Genomic DNA, 17,771 nt, shown 5'->3' on the forward strand with positions numbered 1-17,771 from the left:
TTTAAAAAGTAACACATTTTGCAAGTTTGTTCATTTTCACACGCCAATTTGTTTCAACTGCAACAGCCTAAAATCACTTGACAACAGGCTGCAACAGAAAATCCAAAAGTTCTTAACATGGATTGGTTTATGAACTACAGAAGGAACTGTGTGTCCCTTCTCACCCTGTTCAACATCACATTTTTCCCACTCCTCATTTCCAAAGGGTCACATCGGGGGTCATATCAGACTTGAAACGTCACCTCTGTTTCTCTCTCCACAGATGCTGCCAGGCCTACTGAGCTTTTCCAGCATTTTCTGTTTTTCTTTCTAATTGTAGTTCATTGGTTTGGAATTTAGGGGTTATTTTCGCCATGTGCTGCCTGCTGCCCTTGACCTTATAAATGGTAAGGGTGCAGTTTCTAACTGTAGGCTCACTCTCAGCCCAACTTACACAAAGCTGGTTATAGCTGCTGGAACAACAATGTTGTCACTTCCAGACTCTCTGAAGAAGTAGAAATGGTAAAGCAGGCAGAAAAGGTAGCCCAATACAGGGTTAAAATGATGCCTTCAATTCAGCAAATATTCAAGACACCAGTCTTGCTGTGTAGAACTGGGCTGCTGTGTTGTGACGCATTTGTCACACAGATTGGTTGTGCTGTCACTAACCTGGTGATACAGATTCTCCCAGTAGTCCTGCGTCATTAGGCGAAAGAGGGAGAGGAAGGCCCATCCAAAGTTATCAAAACTGGTGTAATTGTAATCGGGGTTCCTTCCAGCCTTCAAACATACAAACGTAGGAGGACACTTTCTGTGAAAGAGGGGGAAAACATACGCTCAAAGACAGTTTCCATCTACTTTGTACCTAAAAGGCAGAGAAGGTGGAGTGAAAAAGATACACAGCAAGGTAAAGGAGTGGACCCCAGTTCAGTGCTGCCCAATACACTTGCTATTAGCCGTATGTGGCAAACCAGAGAATCCCTACAGTGTAGAATATGGTCATTCAGCCCACTGGCTCTGCACCAATCCTCTGAAATAGCACCCTATGTAGGCCCACGTTCCCCACCCTATTGCCGTAACCCCATCTAACCTGCACACCTTTAGACACTAAGGAACAATTTAGCATGGCCAATCCACCTAACCTGCACATCTTTGGACTGTGGGAGGAATCTGGAGCACCTGGAGGAAACCCACGCAGACACGGGGAGAACGTGCAGACTCCACACAGCCGGAATTGAACCCAGGTCCCTGGTGTTGTGAGGCAGCAGTGCTAACCACTGTGCCACCATGCCGCCCCAACCACAGTGAAGAGTGCTGTTCCTCAGGTGAGAAATTAAAATTCAGATGGACTTTAAGACCCTGCGGCAGCCCAATCGACTGAGGACACAGTGCCGGCCCCACATTAAAATTAAAATGAAAACCCTGTATGTAAGAGTATTGATAACATTAACAAATTGTAGCGTTGCTCCATTCTAGTACATGGTGTGGTCCCCCCTCATTGAAGGAAGTATTGAAATATTTTAACAGCTGAAATATGACCGAATGCTGTGCGATGATCAGCTGCTGCCACGAAAGATATTCTTTCTTGTCCCAGTGCATTATTGTTCACATTCATCTCAATCATTGCTCAATGGACCAGACGCAGAAGACAAAAGGATGGAGGAAGGGGTGAGGAGGGTTAATTTGCTTCAGTGCTGGCTGCCTCTAAGACAGAGAGATGGACTTTAAATCTATAACATGTTACACCTGATACATGTGGGTGCGATTCAACGGAAACATTTCACAGTGTCATTTTGGGAGAGTTTATCGGGGTGTTCCTAAGCCCTGAATCCCAATTCAGCTCTGGTGGATTGTTACAAGGTTCACCTCATTCTTTGCATATATGTTGTATCATGTGTCGAATAAGCTGACCTGGCCACAATAGGATTGCTGAGAACACTGGTCCAGTGTAAGGTCCAAGAGAGGCAACTGAAAACTCAATCAGTAGCACAGTGGTTAGCACTGTTGCTTCGCAGCGCCAGGGACCCGGATTCAATTCCCGCTTGGGTCACTGTCTGTATGGTGTCATAATATCCACTCATGTATATAATGAGATGCAGACAGGCAGTGATTGACACATAGGATGACCAGTAAGCACACAACACAGCACAGCCAATCACCAGACAGGTCACTACAACTATAAAGCCAGAGGGCACTAGGTTTCCCGCTTGCTCGGGACCCAGCTGCTGAGACAGTCAGAGTCCACGAGCTAGCAAGCACAAACACCATGCGGTAGCTAGTAAGTCTGGTCAGGTTACTGCAAGGTCACTAGTCAGATCAGTGTAGTGTTGATCCACAGCTGAATATGTACAGCAGTTCATCTAGTTGAATAAAACAGTGTTGGATCTTCTCCTGTGTTAGACGTCTGTTTCTAACTTCCCTGCATCGAGTGCAGTCCACATCGAACCAACCTGCCTAACACATCATACGGAGTCTGCATGTTCTCCCCGTGCCTGCGTGGCTTCCTCCGGGTGCTCCGGTTTCCTCCCACAAGTCCCGAAGGACGTGCTTGTTCGGTGAATTGGACATTCTGAATTCTCCCTCAGTGTACCCGAACAGGTGCCAGAATGTGGCGACGAGGGGATTTTCACAGTAACTTCATTGCAGTGATAATGTAAGCCTACTTGTGACAATAATAAAGATTATTATTATTAAAAGGTGGGTTTTTAAGGTGGCGAGTGAATGAAGAGAAAGCAGTTCCAGAGAGTAGGCAAGTTTGGGAGTGGTGGGTCAGAGAGAGATTTTTGAATCCACTGAACCAATGTTCAGACAAGCGGGAATGTTGCTCTTTCATGGGTTAGGCCACCATTTATTGCCCATCCTGAATTGTCCTTTAAACATGGCAGGGAGCCACCTTCTTTAACAGCACTGTGAGTGTACCCTACACCAGATGGTCTGCAGCATTCGAGAGGGAGTTCCAGGATTTTGACCTAGCGACAGTGAAGGACTGACGATATATTTCCAAGTCAGAATTGGAGGGGAACCTCGGTGTTCCTATGTACCTGCTGCTCTTGTCCTCCGAGAAAGTAGTGGTCGTGGGTTTGGAAGGTGTTGCCTAAGGAGCTTTAGTGAGTTGCTGCAGGGCCTCTTGTAGATGGTACACGTGGTTGACATTATGCGTTGGTGAATGTTTAAGGAGGGGATGGGGTGCCAATCAAGCTAGCTGCTTTGTCCTGCATGCTGTTGAGCTTCTTGAGTGTTGGAGCTGCAATCATCCAGCCAAGTGGTGAATATTCTATTACACTCCTGACGTGTGCCTTGTAGATGGTGGACAGGCTTTGGGATGTTCTACGCGCCGTAGAATTCTTGCTTTTATAATCATTGCTCAATGGATCAGAGGCAGAAGACAAAAGGATGGAGGAAGGGATGAGGAGGGTTAATTTGCTTCAATGCTCGCTGCCTCTAAGACAGAGAGATGGACTTTAAATCTATAACTTGTTACACCTGATACATGTGGGTGGGATTCAACGGAAACATTTCGAAGTGTAATTTTGGGCGTGTTTATCGGGGTGTTCCTCGACTGTCGCGTTGGCTGCTTGCGGCCCGTATTCATCGGCACTTAGTGCTGGCAATGAGCCCCCACGAACTTCTCGCCGCCTGATTCGCCAGACTGACGCCTCAGTGTCTCGCCGCTAACAAGGGGGATCTGCTTTTAAACGCTCCCCTATCACTCACTCCCAGGCAACACACAAGCATGGCAGCACACAGACCTGCTCCTCACTTTGGTGATGCCGACCTGGCCAGGCTTCTTGTCACGGTGGGTGGGAGACGGGATATCCTGTTCTGCTGAGGGGCTGAGGGGGTCGGAGGCCCAGCAGCAGGTCAGCAATGGTGCCTGGGATGCAGTGGCAGTGGCTGTCAGTGCGGGCAGCATGACCAGGAGGACCACTGTCTAATGTCAAAGGAATACCTACAACCTCCACCGAGCTGCAAGGGAAAGTTACCACCTCTGTCCTGGCAGCACAATGGTTAGCACTGTTGCTTCACCGATCCAGGATCCCAGGTTCGATTCCCGGCTTGGGTCACTGTCTGTGCTGAGTCTGCACACTCTCCCGTGTCTGCGTGGGTTTCCTCCGGATGCTCCAGTTTACTCCCACAGTCCAAAGATGTGTAGTTTTGGAGCATTGGCCATGTTAAAATTGCCCTTAGTGTTCAAAAAAAAAGATTAGGTGGGGTTACTGGGTTAAGAGGATAGGGTGGGGCCGTGGGCTTAAGTAGGGTGCTCTTTCCAAAGGCCAGTGCACACTCGATGGGCCGAAGCACCTCCTTCTGCACTGTAAATTCTATGATTCTATGATCAGTGCCGCCTGCCACCCCTCAAATTCCCAAACCACCACCAACAGATCACTGGCTGTCAACTCGCACCCTCCCACACATTGTTGCTCCGCACCTACTCTCAGCTGTTAAGAGTTTACTGTGTGATAATTGGCTGTGGGATGTCACAGTGTGATAATTGACTGTGAGATGTTACAGTGTGATAACTGGCTGTGGGATATTACAATGTGAAAATTGGCTGTAGAATATTACAGTGTCAAAATTGGCTGTAGGGTATTACAGTGTGATAATTGACCATGGGATGTCACAGTGTGATAAATGACTGTGGGATGTTACAGTGTGATAATTGGCTGTGGGATTTTACAGTGTGATAAATGACTGTGGGATGTCACTGTGTAATAATTGGCTGTGGGATGTTAGAGTGTGATAATGACTGTGAGATGTCACAGTGTGATAAATGACTGTTGGATGTTACAGTGCGATAATTGGCTGTGGAATGTTACAGTAGATAAATGACTGTGGAATGTTACAGTGTGATAATTGGCTGTGGGATGTTACAGTATGATAAATGACTGTGGGATATCACAGTGAGATAATGGCTGTGGGATGTTACAGTGTGATCATGGCTGTGGAATGTCACAGTGTGACAAGTGTATGGGGATGGTACAGTGTGATAAATGACTGTGGGATGTTACGGTGTGATCATTGTCTGTGGAATGTTACAGTGTGATAATTGGCTGTGAAATCTTACAGTGTAATAATTGGTTGTGGGTTATTACAGTGTGATAATTGGCAGTGAGATGTTACAGTGTGATAATTGTCTGTGGGAAGTCACAGTTTGATAATTGGCTGTGGGATGTCACAGTGTGATAATTGTCTGTGGGATGTTACAGTGCGATAATTGGCTGTGAGATGTTACAGTGTGATAATTGGCAGTGGGATATTACAGTGTGATAATTGGCTGTGGGATGTTACAGTGTGATAATTGTCTGTGGGATGTCACAGTGTGATGATTGGCTGTGGGATGTTACAGTGTGATAATTGGCTGTGGGATATTAGTGTGATAAATGGCGGTGGGATGTTAGAGTCTGAAAATTGGCTGTGGGATGTTACAGTGTGATAATTGGCTGTGGGATATTACAGTGTGGTAATTGGCTGTGGGATATTACAGTGTGATAATGGCTGTGGGATGTTACAGTGTGATAATTGGATGTGGGATGTCACAGTGTGACAATTATCTGAGGATGGTACAGTGTGATAAATGACTGTGGGATATCGCAGCGTGATAATTGGCAGTGGGATGTTACAGCGTGATAAATGACTGTGGGATATCGCAGTGTGATAATTGTCTGTGACATGTTACAGTGTGATAATTGGCTGTGACATGTTACAGTGTAATAATTGGTTGTGGGTTATTACAGTGTGATAATTGGCTGTGAGATGTTACAGTGTGATAATTGTCTGTGGGAAGTCACAGTTTGATAATTGGCTGTGGGATGTCACAGTGTGATAATTGTCTGTGGGATGTTACAGTGCGATAATTGGCTGTGAGATGTTACAGTGTGATAATTGGCAGTGGGATATTACAGTGTGATAATTGGCTGTGGGATATTACAGTGTGATAATTGTCTGTGGGAAGTCACAGTGTGATGATTGGCTGTGGGATGTTACCATGTGATAATTGGCTGTGGGATGTTACAGTGTGATAATTGGCTGTGGAATGTTACAGTGTGATAATTGGCTGTGAAATGTTACAGTGTGATAATTGGCTGGGGGATGTTACAGTGTGATAATTGGCTGTGGTATGTTACAGTGCGATAATTGGCTGTGGGATGTTACAGTGTGATAATTGGCTGTGGTATGTTACAGTGTGATAATTGGCTGTGGTATGTTACAGTGTGATAATTGGCTGTGGGATGTTACAGTGTGATAATTGGCTGTGGTATGTTACAGTGCGATAATTGGCTGTGGGATGTTACAGTGTGATAATTGGCTGTGGAATGTTACAGTGTGATAAATGTCTGTGGGATGTTACAGTGTGATAAATGACTGTGGGATATCACAGTGTGATAATGGCTGTGGAATGTTACAGTGTGATAATTGGCTGTGGGATGTCAGTGTGACAATTGTCTGAGGATGGTACAGTGTGATAAATGACTGTGGGATATCGCAGTGTGATAATTGGCTGTGGGATGTTACAGTGTGTAAATGACTGTGGGATATCGCAGTGTGATAAATTGCTGTGGGATGTTACAGTGTGATAAATGACTGTGGGATATCACAGTGTGATAATGGCTGTGGGATGTTACAGTGTGATAATTGGCTGTGGGATGTCACAGTGTGACAATTGTCTGAGGATGGTACAGTGTGATAATTGGCTGTGGGATGTTACAGTGTGATAATTGGCTGTAGAATATTACAGTGTCAAAATTGGCTGTAGGATATTACAGTGTGATAATTGGCCATGGGATGTAACAGTGTGATAATTGGCTGTGGAATGTTACAGTGGGATGTTACAGTGTGATAATTGTCTGTGGGATGTTACAGTGTGATAATTGGCTGTGGGACGTTACAGTGTGATGATTGGCTGTGGAATGTTACAGTGTGATAATTGGCTGTGGGATGTTACAGTGTGCTAATGACTGTGGGATGTTACAGTGTGCTAATGGCTGTGGGATGTTAGAGTGTGATAATTGTCTGTGGGATGTTACAGTGTGATAATTGGCTGTGGGATACACAGTGTGATAATTGGCTGTGGGATGTCACAGTGTGATAATGGCTGTGGAATGTTACCGTGTGATAATGGCTGTGGGATGTTACAGTGTGATAATTGTCTGTGGGATGTTACAGTGTGATAATTGGCTGTGGAATGTTACAGTGTGATAATTGGCTGTGGGACGTTAGTGTGCTAATGGCTGTGGAATGTCACAGTGTGACAATTGTCAGGGGATGGTACAGTGTGATAGTTGACTGTGGGATGTTACAGTGTGATAATTGGCTGTGGGATATTACAGTGTGATAATTGGCTGTGGGAAGTTACAGTGTGATAATTGACTGTGGGATATTACAGTGTGATAATTGGCTGTGGAATGTTACAGTGTGATAATTGGTTGTGGGAAGTTACAGTGTGATAATTGGCTGTGGGATGTTACAGTGTGATAATTAGCTGTGAGATGTTACAGTGTGATAATTGGCTGTGGGATATTACAGTGTGATAATTGGCTGTGGTATGTTACAGTGTGATAATTGGCTGTGGGATGTTACAGTGTGATAATTGGCTGTGGTATGTTACAGTGTGATAATTGGCTGTGGGATGTTACAGTGTGATAATTGGCTGTGGAATGTTACAGTGTGATAAATGTCTGTGGGATGTTACAGTATGATAAATGACTGTGGGATATCACAGTGTGATAATGGCTGTGGAATGTTACAGTGTGATAATTGGCTGTGGGATGTCAGTGTGACAATTGTCTGAGGATGGTACAGTGTGATAAATGACTGTGGGATATCGCAGTGTGATAAATTGCTGTGGGATGTTACAGTGTGATAAATGACTGTGGGATATCACAGTGTGATAATGGCTGTGGGATGTTACAGTGTGATAATTGGCTGTGGGATGTCACAGTGTGACAATTGTCTGAGGATGGTACAGTGTGATAATTGGCTGTGGGATGTTACAGTGTGATAATTGGCTGTAGAATATTACAGTGTCAAAATTGGCTGTAGGATATTACAGTGTGATAATTGGCCATGGGATGTAACAGTGTGATAATTGGCTGTGGAATGTTACAGTGGGATGTTACAGTGTGATAATTGTCTGTGGGATGTTACAGTGTGATAATTGGCTGTGGGATGTAACAGTGTGATAATTGGCTGTGGAATGTTACAGTGGGATGTTACAGTGTGATAATTGTCTGTGGGATGTTACAGTGTGATAATTGTCTGTGGGATGTTACAGTGTGATAATTGGCTGTGGGACGTTACAGTGTGATAATTGGCTGTGGAATGTTACAGTGTGATAATTGGCTGTGGGATGTTACAGTGTGCTAATGACTGTGGGATGTTACAGTGTGCTAATGGCTGTGGGATGTTACAGTGTGATAATTGGCTGTGAGATGTTACAGTGTGATAATTGGCTGTGGGATATTACAGTGTGATAATTGTCTGTGGGATGTTACAGTGTGATAATTGGCTGTGGGACGTTACAGTGTGATAATTGGCTGTGGAATGTTACAGTGTGATAATTGGCTGTGGGATGTTACAGTGGGATAATTGGCTGTGAGATGTTACAGTGTGATAATTGGCTGTGGGATATTACAGTGTGATAATTGTCTGTGGGATGTTACAGTGTGATAATTGGCTGTGGGACGTTACAGTGTGATAATTGGCCATGGGATGTAACAGTGTGATAATTGGCTGTGGAATGTTACAGTGGGATGTTACAGTGTGATAATTGTCTGTGGGATGTTACAGTGTGATAATTGTCTGTGGGATGTTACAGTGTGATAATTGGCTGTGGGACGTTACAGTGTGATAATTGGCTGTGGAATGTTACAGTGTGATAATTGGCTGTGGGATGTTACAGTGTGCTAATGACTGTGGGATGTTACAGTGTGCTAATGGCTGTGGGATGTTACAGTGTGATAATTGGCTGTGAGATGTTACAGTGTGATAATTGGCTGTGGGATATTACAGTGTGATAATTGGCTGTGGGATGTTACAGTGTGATAATTGGCTGTGGGATATTACAGTGTGATAATTGGCTGTGGGATATTACAGTGTGATAATTGGCTGTGGGATGTTACAGTGTGATAATTGGCTGTGGGATGTTACAGTTTGATAATTGTCCGTGGGATGTTACAGTTTGATAATTGGCTGTGGGATGTTACAGTGTCATAATTGGCTGTGGGATATTACAGTGTGATAATCGGCTGTGGGATGTTACAATGTGATAATTGGCTGTGGGATGTTACAGTGTGATAATTGGCTGTGGGTTGTTACAGAGTGATAATTGGCTGTGCGAAGGCGGAAGAAAAAGAGTGCCCCCATGGCACAGGCTCCCCCGAGGATCGGTGGGCCCCGATCGCGGGCCAGGCCACCGTGGGTGCACCCCCCGGGGCTTCATTGCCTCGCGCCCCCCCCCCCCCAGGACCCCGGAGCCTGCCCGCACCATGTGTGTACAGGGAGTATAGTAGGGGGCTAAGTATGCAGCCTTGCGGGGCCCCGGTATTGAGAACTACTGTGGAGGAGGTGTTGTTGTTTCTTCTTACTGATTGTGGTCTGTGGGTCAGAAAGTCGAGGATCCAGTTGCAGAGTGAGGAGCCAAGTCCTAGGTTTTGGAGCTTTGATATGAGCTTGGCTGGGATTATAGTGTTGAAGGCGGAGCTGTAGTCAATAAATATGAGTCTGATGTAGGAGTCTTTATTATCGAGATGCTCTGGGGATGAGTGTAGGGCCAGGGAGATTGTGTCTGCTGTGGACCGGTTGCGGCAGTATGCAAATTGCAGTGGATCTAGGCGTCCTGGGAGTATGGAGGTGATACGCTTCATGATCAACCTCTCGAAGCACTTCATTACGACTGAAGTCAGGGCCACCGGACGGTAGTCATTGAGTCACGTTGCCTGGTTCTTCTTTGGCACCGATGATGGTGATCTTCTTGAAGCAGGTGGGGAGCTTGGAGTGGAGTAGGGACAGGTTAAAGATGTCCGGAAACACATTTGCCAGCTGGTCCGGGCCGGCTCTGAGTGCACGACCAGGGATCCCGTCCAGGCACATCGCCTTCTGAGGTTCACTTTCAGGAAGGCCGATCTGACTTTGGAAGCTGTGATGATGGTTATGGGTGTGTCCGGGCTGCTGGGCCACTCGACGACGGATCGAGCCCTTTGGTTTGGTCTTCCCAATGTTCAGGTGAGAATGTACACCTCTTTCATCCAGGTGGCTCGCGGACACCATGGCAGGTACTGTGACAGAAAGCGCCAGCAACTGCTCCATTATACAGTCATCATGGAAGGGGCACTGCGCAGATTCAACCAGTGAAAGGGTCAGGGGGCGATGCAGCACCAGCTGGGTTAAGGGCTGATCACGTTGAAGGGATTTGAACCATTAAAGGGATTCAAGGTAGAAAACCCATTTCCTCGGCAGGAGAAACCCAGAACAAAGGGGCGGAAATCACAAAGTTTGAGCTAAGTCTTTGGGGGAAGTTTTTCACACAGAGGGTGATGAGAATTCTGAAACTCTCTTCCCAAAAGGCTGTGGGAGAGCTTCCAAGACTGGGGGGTCACAGATTTTTATCGGCATCAATGGGATTTGGAGCTAAGGCAGTTAAATGGAGTGGAGGTTCAAATCAGCTATGATCTAAATGAAGGTGGAGGCTTAAAATCAACAAAAGGGGCAACTAGCTTTGGAAAGATTCTGAGCGGGATTCTCCCAGCCCTGCGCCAGAGAATCCCCGCAACCGCGCAACGCCACCCCGACGCCGGCACGCAATTCTCCGCGCAGCGGAGAATCGGCGCCATTGGCACTGGCGCGTTTGGCTGCCGATTCTCCGGCCCGGATGGGCCGAGCTGCCGCTCTAAGAAGGCAGAGTCCCACCAGCGCTGTCCACACCTGGTCGCAGCCGGCAGGAACTCTGCACGCCGGCACGTTGAGGGAGGCCACGGCGCATGCGCGGGTTGGCGCCACGCCACTGCGCATGCGCGGATCCCGCGGCGCACAGTTCACGCCGGGATGGGAGGCTGGAGCTGCGTGAACCGCTTCAGCGCTGTGCTGGCCCCCTGTAGGGGGCCAGAATCCGTACTCCCAGCGGCCCATTCCCGCCCACTATCTATTCAAACTTTTTAAAAAGCAGAAAAGTACCAATGCAAAAATCAAGACTCCAGAAACTAAATATCCTTTTCGACACAAAGACAATCTGAGGTGGCCGCGATAAGAATCTGTTTATTTTATTCCATCCTTCAGTCGGCCATAAACATTGCAGGGATAAATGTAGCTGCCGTCACCATAGCAACACTAGCTAGGGCGGCTGCTGTTTTGAAAATTATTTCATATGAGGTCTGCTCAACCCTTCCTTGATCAGATAAACAGGCGCCTTTCAGGAGAAAAAACTACTACTGAGAGAGCGAGAGAGATCTGGAGAAACACATAACAAATAATGAGAGGGCTGCAACTACAACCTAGGCCTCAGTCAGTATTCTGAACAAAGTCTTATCAACCAAGTCTCATGTTAGATGTCTCGGTACCGTGCTAGCCTTGCTTTTTGATAAATAATGCCTACCTTCAGCCAAGCAAATGAACTTAATGGGACTGTGCACTCAAAGAAAATAGGCCGCATACAACAATTGAATGTTAACAGAAACATTGGGACCAGTTACAGTTTGCATGTTGCCTTGCCGATAAATAGATGACCACAACATTCTACTTACCCAGTATCTGAGTTGTTTCCACAGAGTAAGGCATCCTTTTTGCCCTCAACATAATAGTGGTTGCCTAAATGTTAAAACAATTTAAAATGGTATTAGTCTACAATGTTACTTGTTTGCCAGTGAGCACAAAATGTCAAATCAACCTTTGGCTTGTCTTTAGATCTCAAATTTGAGCCGTTGACAGCAACAATATCATACATAAAACGTGCCCTTCCTAGAAGTGTTGTCAGACAGGATTTGACACTGAGCCCCATTATTTCATGATAGGACAGTAGTTGAAATCTTCGCCAGTGAGGAAGGTTTAAAGGAATTCTTAAAAGGAGCAGAGAGAGGTGGATGTCAGGAATTCCAGGGCTATACAGCCTGGGCAGTGGACGGCCCAGCCACCAATGGTGTAGCCATTAAAATCTCTGATGCACTAAAGGCCAGGTGAAGGGGGAAACAGGGTTTAGGAGTGCAGTCGGGCTGAAGGCGACTACAAAGATTGGAACAGCAGTGGCTGTTTTGAACATTAAAGCAAGGTTGCTTAATGAGTTTATGTAAGATTCTCTCGTATTGCCAGTTTAAGAGAGGCTCTCACCATCAATATGGTGGCTACAATTAAAGTGTTGATAATGGTGGACTACTAACCCAGAGTTTGGGCATTCATTACTCCACTAAGTAAAGTAAAGTTTCCAGAGTTCCAGATAACCCTAGGCTGCTTTCCCCTTTGAGGGGGAGATCTGACTGGTGGTGAGGGGTCAGGTGAGGGGCAAGGTTGAGAATGCGGGGCCTTCATGAATACCCTCAGCCGATACGGGGATTGAACCCATGCTGCTGTCCTCGCTCCGCATCACAAACCAGCAGTCCAGCCAACTGGGCAAAACTGACCCCCACTCTATTATCCCACTATAACATGGCTAGCACCAGGAAATGAACACAAAACGCCCATGCTTTGTGAGAGACAGCAGGCCACACTCTTCCTGGCCCAGCCCCACATTACATAGATAACTCTAAATATCCACAGGGGTAGGCAGCATATACTGCCCAGGCAAAGGTCAAACACAGCCACCATCTTGAGCTCCTGGCTATTACAAAACAGCTACTGGAGAAAAATGTGAGTGAGGAGGGTAATGGGGAAATATGGTCACGTTATTGACCCAGAAGAGATTCAATGATAACTAGCTTCAATCTTTCCCACAATATCTTCTGGAGGTATTCAAGGGACTTGCTTCATTAGCGCCTAAGGCATGTTGTTTGACCACAATTCTGCCAACACTTTTTTTTTCTCAGCCAGAGCTATGTCCTTGATGGCTTCTGTATGTGTTGAACTGATATGAAACCATCTGTACTCTCCCCTCCAACTTTTCAATAAAAATATGCCAACATTGTCATCAGTAGAGGACTGGATAACAAGGCTCTAAGAATTTTGCCCTTGAACGCGAGGCCTTTATTCAGGAAAATCCTGATAGGATTGACAGTATTTGGCAATATTGGGAGAATCACAATATTGTGATATCTTTCCATGTTGAGCATGTAAGACATGATCAGCTATAGAAACAGATTAGGGGCATTTTGATTAAATTCCAATGTAAGCCGTAATCCATTTGATTTATCATACAGCTTTACTGATGGATGTGTATGCATCATCTGCTGCCAGTCTGTGTGGATCAGTGCATTTATTTTTGTGCTCTGATTAAAGTCGCATTCTTCTGCAATTATTCAGCTGAAATCAATGCTATTTGGCAAAGGTGGACTGCTCCTCTGATATTAAGAAAAAAACCCAGTGCGATTCAATTTGCTTTTTAATGATCTGTACATGGGAAGTTTGTTGAAGTAAATACTGGCTTATTATGATTTCCATTATTGCTGTTGTTACATGTCAGACTAGTAATCACAGTGCGGCACTGGATCCAAATATTAATCACAGTGCTGCACTGGATCCAAATATTAATCACAGTGCTGCACTGGATACAAATATAAATCACGGTGCGGCACTGGATCTAAATATTAATCAGGGTGCTGCACTGGATCCAAATATTAATCACTGTGCTGCACTGGATCCAAATATTAACCACAGTGCTGCACTGGATCTAAATATTAATCACGGTGCTGCACGGGATCCAAATATTAATCACAGTGCTGCACTGGGTCCCAAATATTAATCACAGTGCTGCACTGGATCCCAAATATTAATCACAGTGCTGCACTGGATCCAAATATTAATCACAGTGCTGCACTGGATCCAAATATTAATCACAGTGCTGCATTGGATCCAAATATTAATCATGGTGCTGCACTGGATCCAAATATTAATCACAGTGCTGCACTGGATCCCAAATATTAATCATGGTGTTGCACTGGATCCAAATATTAATCACAGTGCTGCACTGGATCCAAATATTAATCAGTGCTGCATTGGATCCAAATATTAATCATGGTGCTGCACTGGATCCAAATATTAATCACAGTGCTGCACTGGATCCCAAATATTAATCACGGTGTTGCACTGGATCCAGATATTAATCACAGTGCTGCACTGTATCCAAATATTAATCACAGTGCTGCACTGGATCCAAATATTAATCACGGTGCTGCACTGGATCCAAATATTAATCACAGTGCTGCACTGGATCCAGATATTAATCACAGTGCTGCACTGTATCCAAATATTAATCACAGTGCTGCACTGGATCCAGATATTAATCACAGTGCTGCACTGGATCCAAATATTAATCACAGTGCTGCACTGGATCCAAGTATTAATCACAGTGCTGCACTGGATCCAAATATTAATCACAGTGCTGCACTGGATTCAAATATTAATCACAGTGCTGCTCTGTATCCAGATCAACTATTTATTTTTTCCTTCACACAGAGAAATAGACACAGATGCTAACACGTCACACACACACATATACAGACAGAAACACACAGAGATACACAGATACACTTTCATACACACACACAGTTGTACTCTGTCACACACACAGATAAACTCTCACACACACACACAGACAGAAACACACAAATCCATACACACACACACACTCTCATACACACACACGCAAACACAGACACACACAGAAGCACACACACATATAAACAAACATACAGATGCACAGGCACAGATATAAACATTTACTCTCCAGTTCAAACATGTTTTGCTGGTACCCTTCAATCCCAGGTTTGCTGGTACTTTTCCTTCGGGGTGGGCCATTCAGCCCCTCGAGCATGTTACAGGCAGCTTTAAGCCAGGAGGGAAAACATAGTGGGCGGGATTCTCCATCCCGCCAGCCGGCCAATGGGGTTTCCCATTGTGGGCACCCCCACGCCGTCGGAAAATCCGCGGGCGTGAGTGCGCTGCCGGCGAAGCGAGGATCCCGCTGACGGAGAATCCAGCCCAGTAAATCTCAGGAAATAACTACTACCTATCTGAACTGGAGTTTCACTTTAAGATATACAAAACCAGTTCAGACCAGTACTGGTCATTTCTCTTGATTATTTTTTTCTCTTTCTGGGAAGCTGGATGTAAAAAATGATTCTTCCCGTGCCGATTTTATTGGGGGCCTGTCGGGTGATGGGGGAGATTAGGAGGGTTGGGGCTATCTCAGCACCTTCCACCTTCCCAGGCCATTTTCTGGGTAAGTGACCTTTGCAACATTTGGAAAATTCTAACCTTGGCAGGAAATGCAAATTCTTCACCGTTACAACACTTGACATTTCAATGAAGTTGGCAAAGATCCCATTGCTCCAAAATGCTATAATTCTATAGGTGCTGGTAATGTGGTTAAATGTCTTCTGTAGCGAGTCAAGACTCCCATTATTGATGCCACTGATCTTCGGAGCCCTATCAGGGTCACAAACCCACCTGGAGTGTTCAGGAGGTTTCATTGGGCGGCATGGTGGCACAGTGGCTAGCACTGCTGCCTCACAGCTCCAGGGACCCGGGTTCAATTGCAACCTCAGGTGACTGTCTGTGTGACCATGATGTGGGGATGGGGGCATTGAACTGGGGTGGGCACAGTAAGAAGTCTTACAACACCAGGTTAAAGTCCAACGGGTTTGTTTGGAATCACTAGCTTTCGGAGCACTACTCCTTCATCAGGTGAATCACCTGAGGAACATTGAACATAGAACATTACAGCGCAGTACAGGCCCTTCGGCCCTCGATGTGTGCCGACCTGTGAAACCACTCTAAAGCCCACCTACATTATTCCCTTATCGTCCATATGTCTATCCAATGACCATTTGAATGTCCTTAGTGTTGGCGAGTCCACTACTGTTGCAGTTAGGGCATTCCACACCCTTACTACTCTCTGAGTAAAGAACCTACCTCTGACATCTGTCCTATATCTATCTCCCCTCAATTTAAAGCTATGTCCCTCGTGCTAGACATCACCATCTGAGGAAAAAGGCTCTCACTGTCCACCCTATCCAATCCTCTGATCATCTTGTATGCCTCAATTAAGTCACCTCTTAACCTTCTTCTCTCTAACGAAAACAGCCTCAAGTCTCTCAGCCTTTCCTCATAAGATCTTCCCTCCATACCAGGCAACATTCTGGTAAACCTCCTCTGCACCCTTTCCAGTGCTTCCACATCCTTCCTATAATGCGGCGACCAGAATTGCACGCAATACTCCAAATGCGGCCGCACCAGAGTTTTGTACAGCTGCAACATGACCTCATGGTTCTGAAACTCAATCCCTCTACCAATAAAAGCTAACACACCGTACGCCTTCTTAACAACCCTCTCAACCTGGGTGGCAACTTTCAGGGATCTATGTACATGGATTTCTCTGCTCATCCACACTGCCAAGAATCTTACCATTAGCCCAGTACTCGGTCTTCCTGTTATTCCTTCCAAAATGAATCACCTCACACTTTTTTGCATTAAACTCAGCGCTGCAGCTTATCTATGTCCCTCTGTAACTTGTAACATCCTTCCGCACTGTCCACAACTCCACCGACTTTAGTGTCATCTGCAAATTTACTGTGTGGAGTTTGCACTTTCTCCCCGTGTCTGCGTGGGTTTCCTCCAGGTGCTCTGGTTTTCTCCCACAGTCCAAAGATGTGCACGTTAGGTGGATGGCCATGCTAAATTGCTCCTTAGTGTCCAAAAGGTTAGGGAGTGTTACTGGGTTATGGGGATAGGGAGGAGGCATGGGCTTAAGTAGGGTGCTCTAAGGGCTAGCGCAGACTCAATGGGCTGAACGGCACTATATTTATTGGCCATCCCTACGTGCTTTTGAGGAGGCAATTAAGACTCAACCACATTGCTGTGGATCTGGAATCACAGGCGGGATTCTCCGACCCCCGCCGGGTCGGAGAATCGCCAGGGGCTGGTGTGAATCCCGCCCCCACCGGTTGCCGAATTCCCCGGCACCGGATATTTGGCAGGGGTGGGAATCACGCCGCGTCGGTTGGCGGGCCCCCCCCCCCCCGGCGATTCTCCGGCCCGCGATGGGCCGAAGTCCCGCTGCTGGAATGCCTGTCCCGCCGGCGAGAATCAAACCACCTCTCTTACCGGTGGGACAAGGCGGCGTGGGCAGGCTCCGGGGTCCTGGGGGAGCGATCTGGCCCCGGGGGGTGCCCCCACGGTGGCCTGGCCCGCGATCGGGGCCCACCGATCCGCGGGTGGGCCTGTGCTGGGGGGGCACACTTTTCCTTCCGCCTTCGCCATGGTCTCCACTATGGCGGAGGCAGAAGAGACCCCCCTCCACTGCGCATGCGCGGGGATGCCGTGAGCGGCCGCTGATGTTCCCGCGCATGCGCCGCATGGCAAAGTCATTTCCGCGCCAGCTGGCGGGGCACCAAAGGCCATTCCCGCCAGCTGGCGGGGCGGAAATCAGTCCGGCGCGGGCCTAGCCCCTCAAGGTGAGGGCTCAGCCGGTCAAGATGTGGAGAATTCCGCACCTTTGGGGCGGCGCGATGCCGGACTGATTCGCGCCGTTTTTGGCGCCGTCGGCGGACATCGCGCCGATTGCGGAGAATCCTGCCCCACATGTAGGCCAGACCAGGTAAGGATGGCAGATATCCATCCCTAAAGGTCATTGGTGAACCTGATGTGTTTTTCCA

The 17,771-nt window shown here is 46.7% G+C and overlaps 1 protein-coding gene across 3 annotated transcripts in view; it reads right to left on the reverse strand.

Annotated features, from left to right (window-relative positions):
• The window catches only part of LOC140424757 (sodium channel protein type 1 subunit alpha-like), a 702,944-nt gene that overhangs the window by 295,813 nt on the left and 389,360 nt on the right, over positions 1-17,771 (reverse strand). For all 3 annotated transcript variants that reach the window (XM_072508138.1, XM_072508136.1, XM_072508137.1), the window contains 2 exons: positions 11,715-11,778; positions 649-790 (listed from right to left, as the gene is read on the reverse strand). In XM_072508138.1, the coding sequence (XP_072364239.1) occupies positions 649-790; positions 11,715-11,778 (206 nt within the window). The remainder of the gene's footprint in view (positions 1-648; positions 791-11,714; positions 11,779-17,771) is intronic.

This window comes from Scyliorhinus torazame, chromosome 6, assembly GCF_047496885.1.
Source record: "Scyliorhinus torazame isolate Kashiwa2021f chromosome 6, sScyTor2.1, whole genome shotgun sequence".
In the NCBI taxonomy this organism is placed as follows: domain Eukaryota; kingdom Metazoa; phylum Chordata; class Chondrichthyes; order Carcharhiniformes; family Scyliorhinidae; genus Scyliorhinus; species Scyliorhinus torazame.